We start from the raw sequence: 19228 nt of genomic DNA, 5'->3' as shown, positions 1-19228 counted from the left end.
CCTGTCATGCTGTTACTGCTGCACAGATCAAGTCACTATTAAGACAATTTGGTGAAGGGTGAACATTACGAAGAGAGATGCTGAGGGTATTTCTATAAATGAGATAAAACAATGTGAATTGAGCCAGCTGAATCTTTGGCTAGACAAGTCAATTTCAGCTCAAATAGAATGGTATTCGTGACTTATTATAATGGAAATGGATACATCTTTTAAAGGACAGTCATGCTGTATTGAGAAACGGACTTCAGTAGACAGATCCACTATGACTGGGACGCTTCAAGTGGTTATTCATGGATTTCACACTTTTTTTTTTGTTTTAGGGCCACATAAAGTTCCTGGGCTGGGGTCACATTGGTGCTATAGTTGCAGGCCTACCCACAGCCACAGTAACGTAGGAACTGAGCCAGGTCTTCTACCTACATCACAGCTCATGGCACTGTCCGATCCCTAACCCACTGAGCAAGGCCAGGGATTGATCCAGTGTCCGCACGGGCACTGGTTGGGTTCACTACTGCTGAGCCACAACGGGAACTCTGATTTCACACTTTTTTAACGAGGCATCAGTAATGTGCTAAACTAGACTCTGTTGGGGCAGACTAGTCAGGAGTCTGACAGGTCCCAGGTAGAAAAACGCTGCAGCAACCTCACAATTTTCCCTGCTGCCATAGGCAAGGACTCGTCTCTGAACAAGCTTCCTGAAGGAGTGACATTATTCTTCATCACACAGCTCTATTTCAGCATTCTGAGCCTCATTTACAAATGTGTGTCTGAGGAAGGCAGGCCTCTCACTCATATTTGTCTGTAAGGCAAGGTGTTCTTTAGTTTGCCCTGGAGGCTATGGTTTGACCTCAAATTGAGTCAGATTTGCATAATTATGAATTGGGCTGTAATAAGCTTCCACTCTATTTTAAGGCAAGTGGTGAGACATAAGAGAAAGATGCCTATTTTTGAAGTTCATTTGGTTGTTCCCAGGTGATTTGAATTCTAGTTTCTAGCCCAACTGTGTCATAGCTGGAAGAGACTGTGGACTCAGACACGGCACATCCTCAGCCCAGAGAGACTGAAGTCTAAGGAACAAAGAAGGAAAACAGACAGTCGGGAAGCCGAAGGGTGTCTGAGTTTAGGAATGTGTCATCTGATTAAAATTAAATTTGGTGGACGCTACGGGAATTAAAATGCTAGTTGTATTCAGTTTGTCTCAGGAGGCAAAAGCAGCATTGGAGTTAGTGGTGCTCTTCCAATGGCAAATCGCCTGCATCGTTCCACCTTGGCAGAAGCCTGGACTGCCACCTGGGTGTGGCTGTAAACCCAGACAAAGCACTCAGCCACCCTGAACCGAAACTTCTCTGCCGCAAAATACAGGCAAACCAACCACCTTTTGTGTTCTTTCCAGCTCCTAGATCCCATCGTTCCCAAACTTTCTGTGTGTTTCTAATTAGCACAGCATGGACCGCCATCCTAGTGATTTCCTCAAGGCACACAGGTGCTTCCCTAGAGCGCTGGGGGTTCAGTTGTCTGCCTGGCTTGTGATTTTAAATCTTTTCTCTCTTAGGATTTTTAACCAACATGTATAACTGTTGCCATCTCTTAAAACAGCATACTGACCAAGTCAAAGATCAAATCCCAGCTCTGTCATTCACTGTCTATGTGACCTTGAGTACGTTGTTTAAGCTCCGTGAGTCCTGGTCTATTCCTTGAAAAATAAAGGCAATGGCATATATCTTACAGGATTTTCGAAATTGGAGTGATACAATATACAGCTTAGAGAAAAAGCTCTCTAGAGGGCGGAGGGTCTTATTCCCCATCCCAGCAGGATGTTTAAAAAGTTGAACTTTAGGGTGCTAGAGATGCTGTCTGCTTCATTACTAACCAGTCATTTGAACTTAAGTTACTTAGACTCCCCAAGCCTCAGTTTTCCTTTCTGCAAGATGAGGATGCCAGAGTGCTGTAAAAATGACATGACATGATTGGCTAGCAATCTACCTAGCACTTACCGGGCACGCTCTGAATAGCAAGACCTGACTTTACAGGAGTTGCAGGTCTTAGGAATATAGGTGCATGTATTTGTTAGCTCCGGCTGCCATGACAAATTGCACAGACAGGGTGGTTTAAACAACTGAAATTTATTTCTCACATTTCTGGAAGCTAGAAATCCAAAATGAAGGCACCAGCAGGGTGTTTTCTCCCAAGGCCTCCCTCCATGGTTTGCCCTGGCTATCTTCTCGCTGGGTCCTCAGGTGGTCTTTCCTCTGTGTCTCTCTCTTCTTAAAAGGACACCTTTGTATTGCATTAGGGCCCCACCTTTATGACTTCTTTGAACTTTAGTTATCTTCTTAAAGGTCATATCTCTAAATTCAGTCACACTGGAGGTGAGACCTTCAACACACAAATTTAAGGGGTACATAATTCAACCCATAACAAAGCCAGAAGTCAGACTGCAGTAGATTAAAAAGAGCACAGAAGGTTGGAAATGGACCCAGAAGAAATAGTCAGGTTTTCTGAGACATTTGACGATGTAGGAGAGGAGAGGAGATAAATGGTTTTTTTTATTATGGTTGATATAAATGTGTTATTTTTAATCACTATATTTCTATTAGCATTGAAAGAGTGTCCAGATAGAAAAAAACATAAGGTTTGGCATCAATGACTTAAGTATATATGCTACCTCTGTCTTTTCTCCAATGTGACACGTGGCCCCCATCTTCTCACCTATGAGACTCAGTATCTCCATATATAAGAATGGACAATTATTCCTCATTGTGGAGTTATTGTGAGGATTAAAATTATATCAATAGAGCACGTGGCCCATCTCTTTGCACCTAACAAGAACTTAATAAATGTTAAGCAATGTATTAACCCCCCTCCCCAAAACCCACTCTTTTAAATGGTGGCGGAGTCACATTGTGAATTTCACAGCCCTACGCAGAATCACGCTGTGCTCTCCACAGTTTGACTCCAGGAATCAGAGTCCTGATTGGGTAAGATAGTGTTGCTTTTATAACCTATCATATGCTGGTGATTGCTGATGATTTCACGTATGTTTTTAGAGCTGTCAGCCTTCTAGAAATAGAAACAGCCCTTTGGCAGGTAGGAGTCATTAAGAATAAGGTACCAGTCAGCTAGGAAAACAAGAGAGTCTGCAGGCAGACATTCAAGTATGGTGCTTTGAATGCTCCTCACGCCATCTCACACACTTAATTCAATCCACTGACCCTCCAGCCCTGAGACGTTGTCTCAGTCTCAGCATCGGCAAGTCTACAACAACTGGAGGAAGAAACCACATTGGTAGGGTGATTCAGACTGCTATGTGGTTACCAAGGCTGAGAACTTACTGTGCTGTTTTGTTTCTTTCCAGTGAAAGGGTCATTAGGTCTAGAGGAGGTTATTCTATGATTGAAAGAACTGCTCAGAAAATCTGATGAAAATTCCCTCTGCTTTTGCCCAGGCGGTGTTTCTCGGAACGTTGCATAGAGAATATCGTGATCCCAAAGAAGGCATTCAAGGCCCACCAAACTTCCACTAACCTCAGTTTGAGAAATAACTTTCTAGAGGGCAGCTAGGGTTCAAGAGGCTCCAGAGGAATGGAAACTTTAGTGGCAACATCATTTGTTTATTGATTCACCTATTCGTTCTTTCCTGCAAATATTTATTGAGGAACGATGGGGTATGAGGCACTGCATTGGGTCTAGAGGATGTGCAGATCTGTAAGGCATTGCTCCTGTCTTCATGGAACTCACAATGAGGAAGACAGGCAGGAACAAGTCATAATGTAATTCCTGTTTGTTTACATACATGAGTGGGAGGTCGGCTGTGAGAACTCTGACCAGGGACCCATCAGTTCTGCACAGTGGAGCAACTGAAAAGGCTTCAGAAAGAAAGCAGTAATATTTAAATTGGATCCTAAGAGATAAATGTATTTCAACAGGAGGAAAAAGGAAAGGGGACTAGTTTAAGTCTAAGAAATTATACTGTACATGATTCAAAAGAAGCTCACATTAAGATATTTTTCAAGAAAGCAAGATCTTTCAATCTGTTGTTGCCTATTTATATTAGGTCTTTCCCATGGCATGTATTTGTGCATTGGCCACTACAATAACTTCAATATAGTCCAATGCATAGGATCAAGAGAACTCTTAGGGAGCACTGTCTTTCTTCATCCTCTCAAGCTCAGGACCCATTGAGTAGAATCAATGCATGCATTCCAGTGAGCAAAAAGGAAAATTGAAAGAACCCCATTTTAACTTCTTTAACTTACCCCATAAAGCCTAACCTGAGGTCAGTTTGCTAATGCCAAACTTTTCTCAGCTACTTTTAATTCTTTGCTTGTCCTTTAGGTACATACCTGACTTAGTTCCTCATCATTTTTGTCCTTATGATTTCAGTTTATTTTCAGCCTGCCCATCTTTTCATGGCCTTTTTTAAAATGTATTCTTCACTGGCTGCAAATAGGAACTTAGCACCCATCATTATTCTGCATCTTTTCCGTATCATTGTTCCAAAATCATTATAACATGAAAAGTACAAAAACAAATGTTTGTTTTTATCTCTTCTTCCTCAAGGAGGAAGTTTTTGCTTGTTTGTGTTTGTTTCCTTTGACAAACACAACTTTTCCAAGTACTTATTTCATCACTATTGTTGGTCTTCTGTAAACTGCTTGAGGGCAGTGATTAAGACTCACCAAAATTAAGGCAGCACTGACCTTCTTTTCCCTGCTCAGTGAGAGCTCTGGCCCCTCACTGCACTCAGTGTGTCAGAGCAATGAGTAGGTACACATGTTAGCGAGAGGCAGCATTATTAAGTGATAACAATGATGTGACTTTTACAGTCAAAAATGACTACATTTTCAACTGACACATGAAATGTGAAATTGGGAGTGTGTGACTCTGGGGCTTGAGTCAATGAGAAGATGTTCTCCTGAGCCTCACCTGTCTAATCTGGGTCTCTGTAGCTAATCGGTAGCTAAGGGTAAGGGATTTAATGGAGAGAGGCCCTGGTTGTTTCTATTCCTGATGAGTTTCTGAGCTAATGTGTGGACTGAACAACAACAGGAAGAACCCCTTAGACCTCCACTGGGCACCACTGCAAAGCAGCTGAAATTACTTAAGGATGCTATACTTTGAGATCTGCACACCCACCCAGATCCTAACACAGCCCAGTACTTCTCAACTTGCATTCTGCGGACACCAGGGCATACATGAAGATGGTACTTGTGGGGGGAAAGGATTTTTTGGACACATACCCTTTGGGGTCAAGGAATTAAACAAAGTGAAACAGAATTCTTCGTTGTAGATCCTCTCAAACCTTTCTATTCCAATGTTTTTCTCCAAAACAACATTATCATTTCCCAAATCTACATAGACATACAATTATTTTCTTTTATGTGTGCATAGAGCATCTTTGAGAAACTATAGTGTAAATATAGTTCACATAGCAAAGTATAGTATTTCAGCATTTACCCGTTCCTGTGGATTCCCTTGGCTGCAAAGTAGGGTTGAGTCAGAAGTGTCCCTAGGCTCCGGTCCATTCAGTGTTCACCCATGAAGACTGGGTTTATGCAAGTCAAGCTGGCAGTTAAGTACTTTTCTCATTTTAGCACCTGATCTGACTGCTCTGTTTTGTAGCCCCAGGCAACACTGACTTTAATCGTATCTTCAGAGTGTATTAGTTAAGTCCTATCTCATAGTTGAATGATACAAAGGTAGTACTGATTGTCATTAAACTAAAATTCCATTTTTATAACCAGTACTTGATATACACACGCATTTGAAGTTTTAAGACTGTGCATGACTTTTTCACATTTCAAACTGTGCTGTAAAAATGTTCACATCGTAATATCTAATGACTAGAAAGGATGAAACAATATTGTGTAGGATCATCTTAGTAACACTGTAAGCTCTGAGAAATAGAAAGGCCATTAATGTCAATGTGAAAATCCTTCCTCTGGAAAAATCACAGACATCCAGTGAATGTTTCATGCCATTTTCCTGTGTTGCTGTGTGTACACATTGGTGAGCACCGACTGTTTTTAAGACTCTGGTTTTCCCCCACAGATAGCGTGGAAGATGAACTGGAGATGGCCACTGTCAGGCATCGGCCTGAGGCTCTTGAGCTTCTGGAAGCCCAGAGCAAATTTACCAAGAAGGAGCTCCAGATTCTTTACAGAGGATTTAAGAATGTAAGACCTTCCTTTTTGACTTTACCATCACACGGTTCTCAGAGAAGCATTGGGAAATGAGAGAGAAAAAGGGAAAAGGTGCAGTTCGGTGAGAGCCGCATCACATGTACCCGTCATACTGACCCTTCCTAAATGGGTCACTAGCCCCTTTGGGTTTTGGTTCACTTTGGTCCACCATTGCTCAGACAATTGCACAAGGACGAGTACAATAGAAAAGTTTACTCAATTCAGTTCCTAGTTGGGGTTTTTCTTCTAGTTATATTGCCCTCATTTCAATAAGCTCTAATTATCTATAAGTCTCACTGACTATAGATCAAGGCCCATCAAGGAACTCTATTCCCTAGCATTGGAGAAAAGTCAAACTAATAGAAGTTTGATAGTTTCTAAAAGACCATGCTGCCAAGATTCAGAATGATAGGTGTCAGCAGGTGGTCCCTGTGATGCTTCTTCCTGAATGGATCATCTTCAAAGGGTGAGGAGGTCCTTGCACACCAGATGGCAAGGGAGAGAGGCAATGAGTGGGCTGGGCAATTTGTCAGGCACACACTCTTAGGGTCTCCTTGGCATGTGCTCAGTATTAGTCTAGATACTGCAGGCCATTTGAAAGCCAGAGAAGGTATGTTTCTGTCTTCAAGGAACTTATGGTTTGAATAGGGAAAGAACACTTGTTATCACTGAATTTACTTGAAAGCAATTCATCCTTGAAAGTATTAAATGGTAGCACATTAAGTGGCATCATGTCCCAAGGTGTATTATGTTCTCATACATATGTGAAGCACAGTTACATAGGCTGCAGGTGCTCCTTGAGATCTGAATGAAATCGTTTTGATTCCTCCTCATGCCTACCACTAACAGCCCCAATTCCACAACCTGCAGGAATCTATGGTGCCCAAAGCTTTCTTCTAACTCCTCTTCAGATCTGTCCATCCCACTTGTGCCCTCTGTCTAACCTCATGCAGATGAGAAGCTCTGCCTCTTCTATAATATCCACCAAAAAACTTTAGAGAATCTGTAATGCTACTTGCCTTACAGGATATTTTTATAGGGTTCCAATATGTCTATTGCACACAATATTCCACCATCTCTCTGATCCCATGGGGTCTCCCTTTTCCTTTCTGCTTCTCACCACTCTTCTAGCCTGCCTCCCTAAATGTTTCCTTCTCCTGCTGCTCTAAAACCTGGTCCTCTTCTGACACCCAGGCCTTTGTGGGATGGACTGGGTGGGGACAAAGGTGATGCAATGGAGATGGGTGCTTCCCCCACACAGGCAGAATTCACATTACGCATCATTACACATTGTGATGTGTGTCTATCAAGATGACAAACAAACATGCATAAAGAGAAAGGAGCTTTGATATTAGGCTCATGGATTATTAGTTATGCCTTGGCTGCAAGTTTGCAGGCTGCAGAAAGAGGAAGCATTTACAATGTAACAGTTGCACTGACTACTGACAGCAGGAAACCACTAGGCAGTGAGGATGGAGAGGGAGAAGAGGTGAAAAGGACCAATCATGGCCGAAAGTAAACACTAAGAGAAGACTTATCACAGAGTGGAACCTCCAGTGTATTCCTGGGAATATCCAAATGCTTTTTCTCTAATTTAGATCTTGTAACAAGCAAACTTTTTTTCTTTGTAACGTTGGATTATGCACCAGATACTAAATGGTTGTGGAATAAAGAACTTAACCAGCCTCTCAGCAATCCTGTGTGCCTCCGCTGTGCTGCCATCACCCCCTCTGCCTTCACTGCAGTTCTCTCCATGTGGCCTTTCATGCCATTTGTTGCAAATTGGAATCATGGTTACTGCCATCATTAACCTTCAGAGCCAGCAACTCTGCAGCATGTCTTCCACAAGTGGCACTTCATGAAATATTGCCCAGTCTCCAAAGTCTTCATCTTTTGCTTTGTTTGATTTTTTCTTTGCCTACTTGTTTTCTTTCTTCCTTTGCTCCCCTCCTGACTCTTTTCCCCACCTCCTTTCTTTCCCCTTTTCCTACCCCTCTGATCACTTCTCTATTTCTTCATTCTTTCACTCTCTCCCTCCTCTTATACCTCCTTTGTCTCTTCTCCTTGTCAATTCTTATCGCCTTTCTTTCACTTCTTCCCATCCCTTTCTCTATTTTTTCCCTTAATTCTTCATTGTTTCTCTGCCCCTCCCTGCTATCCCATGAGATTTCACTTCCAGCAGACTTCCAAAGTGTATTTTGTATAATTCTTTAAATGAAAGGATTTCACGATTTTCTCAGAACATATTAATCAATGTCTCTGATAAATAAAACAAGAGTAGCCCTATTATCCTGTAATCAATGCACACTTCTAATAAATGCACCCTAAAATATAGCAAGAGAGGCCCTAAAGCAGGACAGAGCAGCACTCTTATTTTATTGAATGGCAGCAACCTGAACCAGCTTAGCACCAGAGACAGCATATAAACTACCCTTGGTTTCCAGAACACCAATTATCTCAAGCCTTTATGCTCAAAAACTCATTTCCATGTAACCAATTGAGATACTCACTTGTAATGAAACTTTTTAAAAACTCTCCATATTTTGATTAAAAGGATAAACCATTCATCAACATCTTAAAAGAGCCACACATATGAAAGTGGTAGAACACCCCTGCAAGTAGAGTACCAGAGCCCCCGATTTTTTTCAGTCCTATTCCTATGATAGCATTTTTCCAACATATTTTATTGATATAAATTGGAAATGCGAGAAAAAGAAGAGAGTGAGAGGATTTCTCAGCCCCTTACTCTCTCTTACCACTGAGTCATCCCCACATTTTGATTCCTCTTACTACATGCTAAACTGGGTCTTCAAAAGTAGGCAGCTGATAGAAATGGAGGATATAGTACAGTGTTTCTCAGTCTCTACTGTGCCTCAGAGTCACCTGAAGGATTTATTAAAAAGATTGCTGGGCCCCAGGCTGAAAGGTTATGCTTTAGTAGTTCTGATAGATTGAAGGTGGAGAATTTGCCTTTCTCCTAGGTTCCTAAGTGATGCTGATGCTGCTGGTCTGGGGACCAGCCCTGATAATCATTACAACAGTGCAGATAGCATGTGCATCAGTGTCACTTAGACGCAGGTCCATATCTTGCCTGTTTAGGCAGCTCCCTCTGAATCAGTGGCCTGTGTGTGCTTGTCTCTGCAAATTGGGGTAACAATATTTACATCACATGGGTATTGCCTTTGTTTTGTTTTGTTGTTTGGACGGCTTTTTAATAAATTAAGATAATCAAAATGAAGTTCAACAAAAAGGAATTACAGTGTGGCCCCATCAACCTCAGTTTTGTGTTCCATCAAAGTGGGGCAGGCGCGGTTGACCTATACATCTCCCCAGCAGTGTTTTGGGTTCTGAGCTGTGTAATTATGTTTAAAAAGGATGCAGGAAGCTGCAAGGTATTAGCCACACATCAGCAGTCACATGTTACAATCATCTGGGGAGCTTTAAAAACTGCAAATAGCCAGGCACCATGCTTGGTGATTCTGATATAATTGCTCCCAGAAGAAGCTTGAGCATCACGGTTTATAAATCTCTCCAAGTAATTATAATGTACAACCATATTGAGAATTGTTGAACTGGATGTATAAGATTCTAGCCATAAAGTTGCTTCTGTCATAAACGGAATTTACCTACTTGTGAAGAGCCCTATGTTGTCAAATAGCAATGGTTCAACTGCCTGCTTTAGAACTTATGAAGCCCTTGGTGGGTAACGTGCAGAGGTCTTGGTGATTCTGATTCAGTTAAATTTGAGGTGATGCTTAATCATATTGTTTAAAACTTCTAAATTTTTTTTAAAATTTTTTGTCTTTCTGCTATTTCTTGGGCCACTCCCGCAGCATATGGAGGTTCCCAGGCTAGGGGTCCAGTCGGAGCTGTAGCCACCAGCCTACACCAGAGCCACAGCAACGTGGGGTCTGAGCCGCGTCTGCGACCTACACCACAGCTCACGGCAACGCCGGATCGTCAACCCACTGAGCAAGGGCAGGGACCGAACCCGCAACCTCATGGTTCCTAGTCGGATTCGTCAACCACTGCACCATGACGGGAACTCCTAAATTTTTTTTAAAAAAAATCCCTTTTTAATAGACCACTAACAGGAGGTTACACTTGAAAAAGACTGATCTAGGTCACACAAGTGTCTCTATGCACAATTCATAAACTTGCTTAGCTGTTCTCTTTCACAATCAAGCATAATTCCAGTCAGTGCTAGGTGATGATGAATGGTCTGCCAGGGTATTATGTTTTCCCATGGCTATGCCTCTTTGACATTTCCTCTCGTTAATTAATGATTTACAACATAGTCTTCCCCTTTTTAAAGGCATAGGATGAAAGACGTTTTCAAGTAATTAGACCTAATATGTTTTGGACACCTGACTGCTTCCAGTCTCAAATCTTTCCCTGCTTCTCTTTCTTTCACTATTTTGAATTACAACAGGTCGAGTATCCTTTGGATTCAAACACATCTTTAAGGTATCACTTTAATATTTGTTAATGCCAGTCTTCCTTAAAAAATGTTGTGTTAATACTCTTTTTACCTAAAAATGCAAGATATTTACATTAGTTTTCTATTGTATGTAACAAATTACCACATACTTAGTGACTGAAAAATGCACATTCATTATCTCACAGCTTTGAAAGTCAGAAGTCCAGAAATGATGTAACCAAGTCCTCTGCTTGGGGTCTCATAAGGCTACAATCCAGGTACTGGTTAGGCTGCATTTCTTTCTGGATTCCAGGGTCTTCTCCCAAGCTCATAAAGTTGTTGCAGTGTTCATTTCCTTGTGATTGTATTTCTGAGAGTCCCACTCTTTTGCTCATTGTCAACCTGGGGCCACTCATCTCCTAGAGGCTACCTATAGTCCCTTGCCAATGGCCTTCCCAAGACTCTTTCATAACGTGGAAGCTCACTTCTTTAAAGCCAGCAAGAGGGTCTCCACTCTGCTAAAGCAGTCTGATAAAATGTAACGTAATTATGGACGTACACCTCCTCCCGTCACCCTTGCACATCACAGCAATCAGGGCAAGGGAATTATTGAAAAGGATGGGATTTATTGGGAGCCACACTTACAGGGTGTCTGTTATAGTGGGATTTGGGAGGAGTCAGCAGCCCCTATGAAGTAAAGCTGATTTAGTCAGAAGTCACGTTTCCAGTACCATTACTCTTACCCTCGGTGTTGTGCCAGCAATGCAGACATCACCCTAGGCTTTTACTGCAAGTGTCACCAACCTCTCCTCTGAGTTCTACAAGAGATTTGGCATTACTGCCAAAGGAACTGGCAGAGATGAGAGTTCCCATGATGGACCTTTCCACCTTCCTCCGTGTCTGAGAACTTCTGCACTTTAAAAATAGATGAAGGAAACTGGAGATGAAATTATAGGGATCTACATTTTTGACAAAGCCCCTGTACATAAAGAGCTCTAAGTCCCTCTTGTGGTGGAGAGGGAGGGAGTAGGAGTTTAGCACATGCACAGAAGAGTGGGATAAGGCGGTTAGGATGGAGAAATAAGCTGCTAATTGTATATGGCATCTTCCCTTTTGTCGTGAGCCCTCGGAGTTATTCTTGAGGCTTTTATAGACTGATTGTATGACCTTTAGTAAATCACTTCATCCCTGGCAGCTTCTGTTTCCCTGTCAGCAAATTAGGGATTAAGATCTTCCTTTCCAATCATGAAGGGAGGTGCGTAATAATTGGTTTTGTTCGCTCTTGAAAGACTCAAGATAAAAGTCTTCCTTAAGGGCAAAGTATTACTCATGTACTTTAGAATCAAGGTATAAGAAAAGAGTTAAAGTGTTCTTTCCTATGCCTTAGCAGAGTTTTCTGGCAGACCTCCAAGAAGCAGGGCTTTCTGGGGAGAAGGTTGTCTACAGGTCTAAGCAGATGTACACGGCTGCCCTTCTGATGCCCGAGGGCTGGCATGGTGTATGTGCTCTCCTGGGCTCAGACCCCTCCACTGCCATTTCTCACCTTGAGTAGGGAGTAGCCTCTCAGGATATCAAATTCTCTTTTGAAATGTAGGATATTAATACTGATGTAAATGAGAAGAGGATACGAAATGCTTTGCATCATCTCTTTCACTTTGGTGTGAAAACCAGACATTTGAGTCCTTCCGTGTTTTCCTCTCATTCTTCTAAGTACAAAAATAGATGAAATTCATGAGGAAGACCTATGATATCATCTTGAGGTATATTGCTTTACTCATGAGTTTATGCTGCATATATTCTGTGGCATGTGAATGCTTCTTCATTTATTGGTTTCTCTTTTTTGTTTGTTTTAAACTAATGAAGTGCCACGCTAAACATCTGACATCATACTGGGGTGAAAACTGGGTAGGTAAGTGTTCTATCTACAGTCCATTCCCCATTCCACGCTGCTGGGGGTAACTCAAATTTCTTCTTTATTCTCACTTTTTTTTTTTATGGGCACATATTTGTGAGTGTGATGGGGTAGGAGGAGATTCTTTTGATATGTATGCTACAGAGTAATATTTTTAGTAACAATGAGCAAGTGCTCATGAGCGTCTAATTTTATCTTCAAACCACCATTATACCGCTGTTGGTCAGGAATTCCCTGTGTGGACATACTTTGGTCTGGTGAGCTGACACTCCACTTCGCATCCCCATAGGGAAGGCAGCAATTTAAACACTGCCCATCCCTCTACTCCATCCTTTTTCCAAAGAGGGATTTATCCTTGAAGGGCTATAACAACCCTTCTTCCCACCACTACCCATCACTCCCCATCTCCCTCTACCAATAAATAAATAAATAAATAAAATTTTAAAATAGAAGCATCAAAAACAAATATTTCTGTTCAATTTATGAGCTCCCTAAAGACCCTATCTTGAGCCCAATTCCTCTTGATAGTCTCTGCTTGTAATTCCAGATATCTGGCTCATTGTACCACTCAGAAGTTGATTTTGGAATTAAGTACTAGACCCTAATCCCAGACCAAAGTCATCTGCCATCATCTAGATAAGGCCTAAATTTTAAAATATCTTTTAATTTTGTTAAGGGAAATATGAATGTCGGATATTTAACTTGTCTTTGGCTCCTAAACCTGTCTTTTCTCAATAAATGCTACCTTCATTTATCCAGTAGCCTAAAAACGCAGTTATCTTTCTGGATTCTTCCTTCTTGCATCTAATGAATCTCCAAGCTCAGTCAATTTTCCTGTCTTTTTATCTCTCCTATCAACCCATTCCTTTTCCTCCACACTGCAGTTTCCCCTCACACACAGCTGCCATCTGTCACCTGTGAGACCACATGGCCTCCCGGGCTCCTGGCTTCCAATCTTGTCTTCCTCTGACCCCTTCTATACAGTGCAGGTGAGGGATCTTTTTAAAGCACAAACAGGATCCTGTCAATTACAACTTACAAGCCAACTAATAGCACTCCATTACCACTAGAAGAATCTTATGCACTCATCCAAAAAAATACGTGTTGTGTCCCTCCTTTAAGTCTGACCTTGAGTTAGATACTCTGTGTATTATAGTGACCCAAGCAACCTTGGCTTATTTTTCTAGTCTCATCTCTCGCTACCCCCTGTTCGCTTTGCTCCAATCATATAGCATTTTCAGCCGTTGATGTGATTCCCTCTGAGAGGTCTTGACCTATGCCTTCCTCCTGCAGAGTGATTGCTATTTCCCATGACTCCTTTACCTTTCAACAGGCAAACTTCTGCACCTTTTTCACACCTCAGCTTAGATTTGATCTCAACATATTTTTTTATCGTTCATTCTGAGTAGTGAATATGGGGCTACCACTGTACTAAGCAAGTATTTAAGATACATGGACTAACATGATGGGTAATTTCTCTTAAGCTTACATTCCAGTGTGTGTGTGAGTGTGTGTGTGTGTGTGTGTTGGGGGAAAATGAAGGGGAAGTGTGAGACAATAAGTCAATAATTAAGTTTTTAAAAAGCAAGAGTTGATCAGAACTACAATAAAATGTGTTATAAAGAGGCAAAACAGAGAGCTTCTTTTGGTGAGGTGGCTGAAGAAGTGTTCCCTAGGGAGATAGCCCTTAACTGAGTCTAGATATCAAAAAGGACACAAGCAGATGAAGGAACAGAAAGAACATTCTAGGAAGAGAGAACAACCACAAACCATGAGATAGGAGTGGGCCAGGAGTGTCTGGAATCTCGACTAATCATTTTATTTTATTGTCTCTAAAGATGTTGAGACACCACTGGTTTCTAAAGGGACAGGTACAATGTACAGTAATGATTTTTAAAAGATGGCTCTGGCAGGCTACTCAAAGTAAAGTGAAGTATGGGGAGCCCAAAGCAAAACAGGGAGATCCTCGAGAAAGCAGTTCCAGAAAAGGAAGGAAGGAAGAATGGCCTAGACCACAGTGGCACCCACAGAAGAGAGAGATGACAGGCTATTGCAATTGATGGAGGTTGAACTGACTGGACACGTTGATGGTCTAGACTGAAAAAGTGAAGGGGATGGAGTTCCTGTTGTGGCTCATCAGTAATGAACCTGACTAGTATCTATGAGGACACGGTTCTATCCCTGGCATTGCTCAGTGGATTAAGGATCCGTCATTGCTGTGAGCTATGGTGTATGTCATAGACTTGGCTCAGATCTGGTGTTGCTGTGGCTGTGGTGTAGGCTGGCAGCTATAGCTCTGATTCGACCCTTCGCCTGGGAACCTCCATATGCCGCAGGTGTGGCCCTAAAGAAAAAAAAGAAAAAGTGAGCGGGATTAAGGACTCAAAGCTAACTCACAAGTTTGGAGGTTGAAAGACTTATATATGGAAAAACTTTTTCTGACACCGCAGAGGGTAGCTTTGGAGACCCTCCCAAACATGTTCCCGATCACTGCACTGATTTAAGTGTTCGTCTTTATGTGCCCCTCCCCCGCCCCGTCTATCGGCCCCTGAAGGCAGGCACTGGACCTTCTGTATCTCAAGATTCTTAGCTCTTCAGACCATGCCTCCTAAAGAACAGAAAATCAACAAATCCTTGTGAATGAGTGAGCCCCACCCCAGTTTTTCCCCTGATAAAATTTTTATCTCCTCTTACCTTCTTTTCAGTTCCTTCCACATCTACCTGGTAGGGTTGAAGAGCTAGTAAATAACTCCTAGAAAAAGAAACCTAATAATAAGGGAAGTGAAAAAGCATGGCTTCTTCCATAAAAGAACTGCAAAAATATCTTGACACATTTATTGGGTTTACCAAGTGGTCCTCAAAAATGTTAAAGCCTGTCTCACGTGGTAACAAAGAACTTCTTTTGGTTCTGTTGCTCATGCATCCATATTTTTCATCCAGTGGATTATCCATGTCTTATAATGCTCATCAAATATACTGTCAGATGGTAACAGGATCTCTATTTACTCCCACTTCAGCAACATACTTCAAAGACTAGAAGAAAGAGATGGGGTAGTGGTGTCCAACACATTCCCATATATGTTGTTCCCAGTAGGTTCACTGCTGTAACACCCGGCCCCAGTATTTCAGTGGCTTAACACAACAGATATATATTGCTCTTTCATTTCCCAATCCCCTGTGGATCATTAAGAGGTGAGTCCAGGGGGGGCCCTGTGCTCTACCCATCATGGAAGACACTCTTTCCAAGTGGCGGTTCTGCTATTTTGCCTCCCACCTCAGCATCCCCCACTGACTTAATGGCATCTTGTGCTTAGTCAACAGAAGAGAGAGAGAGAGAGTAAAGAAAAATATTGTACCAGTCCTGCAGTGACAGCCATCCCTTCTCCATCCAACATCCACTGCTCAAACCTCAGTTAAATGGCTCACCTGACTGTGAGGGAGGCTGAGAAAAGAGTCTTCCTAAATACTTAGGAATAAAGGGCTAGTCAATGTCTTCCAAATTAGAGAATGGCAAGGAGGAGAGTTATGTCAGAGTTTCCCAAGATCACCTCCTGGTTCAGTGATTTACTAGGAGGGCTCACAGGACTCAGTACATAGTCAGATTCACAGCCATAATCTATTACAGCAAAAGTATGCAGAATGAAATCAGCAAAAGGAATAGTGCCTGGGGACATGCTTGGGGGACAGCACATACAAATTTATGAGAGTCCTTTCCTCGTGAAGTCACACAAGTTGTGCTCAATTTCCCCAGCGATGAGTTGTGACCACACATGGGAAACTATGTCCACAAGGAAGGCCATTCGGCACTCAGTGCACAAAGCTTTTCCTGGGGCTGGTCACGTGGGCACCCTCAGTCCAGCATGCACCAAAACTGCAGACCTCCAGAAGGTTAAACGAGGTCATAAAGGTGAGGCCCAGTGCAATGGGAGTACAGTCCTTATTAGAAGAGGAAGAGGCACGAGGGTGCACGTGTGCAGAGGAAAGGCCATGTGAGGGCACAGTGAGAAGGCGGCCGTCTTAAGCCAAGGAGGGAGGCCTCAGGAGAAAACGACCCCGCTGGCACCTTGATCTTAGACTGCCAACTATAAGAAAATAAATTTCCAGTGTTGAAATGACCCAGTCTGTGATATGTTGTTAAGACTTCCCTAGCGGACTAATAGAATAGTCAAGGGCTAGCCTTGCAAGCAGATCTTTCTAAGGAGAGCAGTCTCAGACCTGCAATGATGACTCATCTCTTCACAAAACTGTACATATTTTGGAGTAAAATGTCAGCATGACCAGATTCCCAGACTAGATGCCTGAGCAAGGTACTTGACCTCTCTGGGCTTCACTTACGTCATCTGCACATCTGGAGAAACAGTATCTCACAGCTCTCTTGCTAAGATAATAGGTGTAAAGCATAGGGCACAGACCCTCTCTCATGGTAATACTCAAAATGTAGCTATTATGATGATAAGTCCCATTATCATTGCCATCATTAGCACCAGGGTCCTCGTGCTGCTCCTCTAATCATGTTACTTCTAGAAGCCTCTTAAAATACCTTTGCCCACACCCTTCCCTAAGGTTTTACTGGGAAATAGTGCACTTTTTTGGTTTGGTTTTACTCGCTTTTTTAATTCCTGGAGAAACTGACATAGCATTTCTCCTAATGACTTCCTGACTCAGATTTTGTGAAAATCAAAAGAGATAACATGATGTGTGATGTCGTAAACATCAAATGCAATCTAGGGATGTAAGTAATTAAAAAAAAAAAACTTACATAAAAGCAGCCTTTATAGAAAGCAAAAATTCCCTGGAAGCACTTCTAAAATCTTCTAGAACAATTTATCCATAACAATCCTGTAAGATCAAATTTTATTTTTCTCTCAATTCACAAGTGGGTTGGTCCAGGCTGATGAGGTAGTTCTGCTCCATCAGGACATTCAGACATCCAAGTTCCTTCTAGCACATGGGCCTGCATCCCTTGGTGAAGGTACCGATCCCATCTGCATTGTGCAAATGAGATCACTTCTATGTTCATGTCCTGAGAGAAGGTGAAAGAGTCATAGACTAGGAGCAGGTGACTTATCTTAATTTAGCGATAACACAAAAGTTATCTTTTACTTACATCCTATGGGTGCATTAATCACATGAACTGCTAAGGGAAGCTAAAAATGCAGTCTCTAGCTGGGCAGCAGTGTATGTTGATAGAAAGAAAATCTGGTCAGGGGAACAACCAATTTTCTGCAAAAGTCAATAAAACCTCCTTCTACAGATTTTTTCTAGAGAATCCAACAACCTCCCCCCCCCCCCCCCACTTAGAGGGATTAATGTCTTAACAATTTTTTACATCTGGGAGCAATGTCTCTACTGACTTCATACTCTCATATCCCTTGAAGGATCAAGATTTTTAAAAATAATAATAGTGTTGCTATCTTCTGAATGCTTTGAGGCTTTTTACTTCCCTTAGCACTGTATCGGAAACGAATACATAGCAAGTTCAAAAACCGCTACCTCTAAGTGTTTGTTAATACAATTTTTTGCACATGGAACTCAGTCTCCACAGCACAGAACCCAAACACATGGTAGTGGGTCAACTTTAACAGCATTGCTCCTTATTATTCTTTTTGGAAGAACTAATTGGTTCACACAAATGCATTACCAGGAGCCCAGTAAATAACTTTTCAGATTCAATATGTGCTCCTTAAAAGGCCTGCTGTGCAACTTGGGATGTTTTGTGACTAAAACCAACAACCAATCTGGGGCACTGTCCATCACTGCAAGCTGCTGGCAGTGAATCTACCCCACAGAGTCAGATGCTTTTCCATTTTTTATGATTTCACTTCCATGTGTTTATTAGTATCAACCTAACTGGCAATTATTCCAGTGACCCTGGCAGGCACTCAGATCTTCATTAAAATAACATAAGTTGCCAAACCTTTGTCTCTTCAATGCTTGCGTGTGTCAGACTATAAATTCTCTTAAATCAGTGTTGAATAATTTAACTCAAGGGAAACACAAAGACATGTGTCAAAGGGAAATGAGATAGAATCAGTAATTTCCTTATCTGTGCATATTCTAATGAATTATGCTTCATTTATGATATTCTGACTTCCATAGAATTTTAGGAGATTGAGTCAAAACTTCCCCTTTCATGTTCCTCCTGGTTCTGAATACTTTCTACAAATGTCTACATCATTTATTCAATATTCACTGTATTCCAGGTACTTTGCTAATACTGAATATATATGTACGAATAAAAGAGAATTGTCTTCAACTCAGACACTAGAGTTTGGGTAGAAAGTGTGTGGTTCATAAGAAAGGAAAAAAATAAGTGAAGATTATGATGTATTCATTGAAGGGAAAAGGACAGAATTCTGTGAGCAAGACTCACAGGGTCACAGGGGACCAAGCTGTACAACAGAGTGATTCAGTTACACATGAACACACACCCGTTCTCTTTCAGATTCTCTTCCCACATAGATTATCACACAATACTGGGTAGAGTTCTCTATGCTCTACAGCAGGTCCCCACTAGCCAGTCTTTCCATATACCTCAGTGTGCATGTCCTCTTGAACCCTTCCTTCTACAGCTCAGAGATCCTTGTTTAACAAACAGAAATGTAGAGAGGGAGCTAAAATATCACTTATCACATCATCCAAGCAAACAGATCTTACTTTTTAAGCATTTAAGTAGGTCAACAAGGAAATAAGTAAGACCATTTTTTTTGCAGTG

At 41.8% G+C, this 19228-nt stretch overlaps 1 protein-coding gene across 4 annotated transcripts in view; it reads left to right on the top strand.

Moving 5' to 3' along the window:
* KCNIP4 (potassium voltage-gated channel interacting protein 4) overlaps window positions 1-19228 on the top strand; it is an 887684-nt gene that overhangs the window by 777235 nt on the left and 91221 nt on the right. For all 4 annotated transcript variants that reach the window (XM_047798369.1, XM_047798368.1, XM_047798371.1 and 1 more), the window contains exon 2: window positions 6051-6175. In XM_047798369.1, coding sequence (XP_047654325.1) covers window positions 6051-6175 — 125 coding nt within the window. The remainder of the gene's footprint in view (window positions 1-6050; window positions 6176-19228) is intronic.

This window comes from Phacochoerus africanus, chromosome 10 (assembly GCF_016906955.1).
Source record: "Phacochoerus africanus isolate WHEZ1 chromosome 10, ROS_Pafr_v1, whole genome shotgun sequence".
Classification (NCBI taxonomy): domain Eukaryota; kingdom Metazoa; phylum Chordata; class Mammalia; order Artiodactyla; family Suidae; genus Phacochoerus; species Phacochoerus africanus.
Note: the sequence above shows the minus strand (reverse complement) of the source record. Positions and strands in the feature narration are given on the sequence as shown.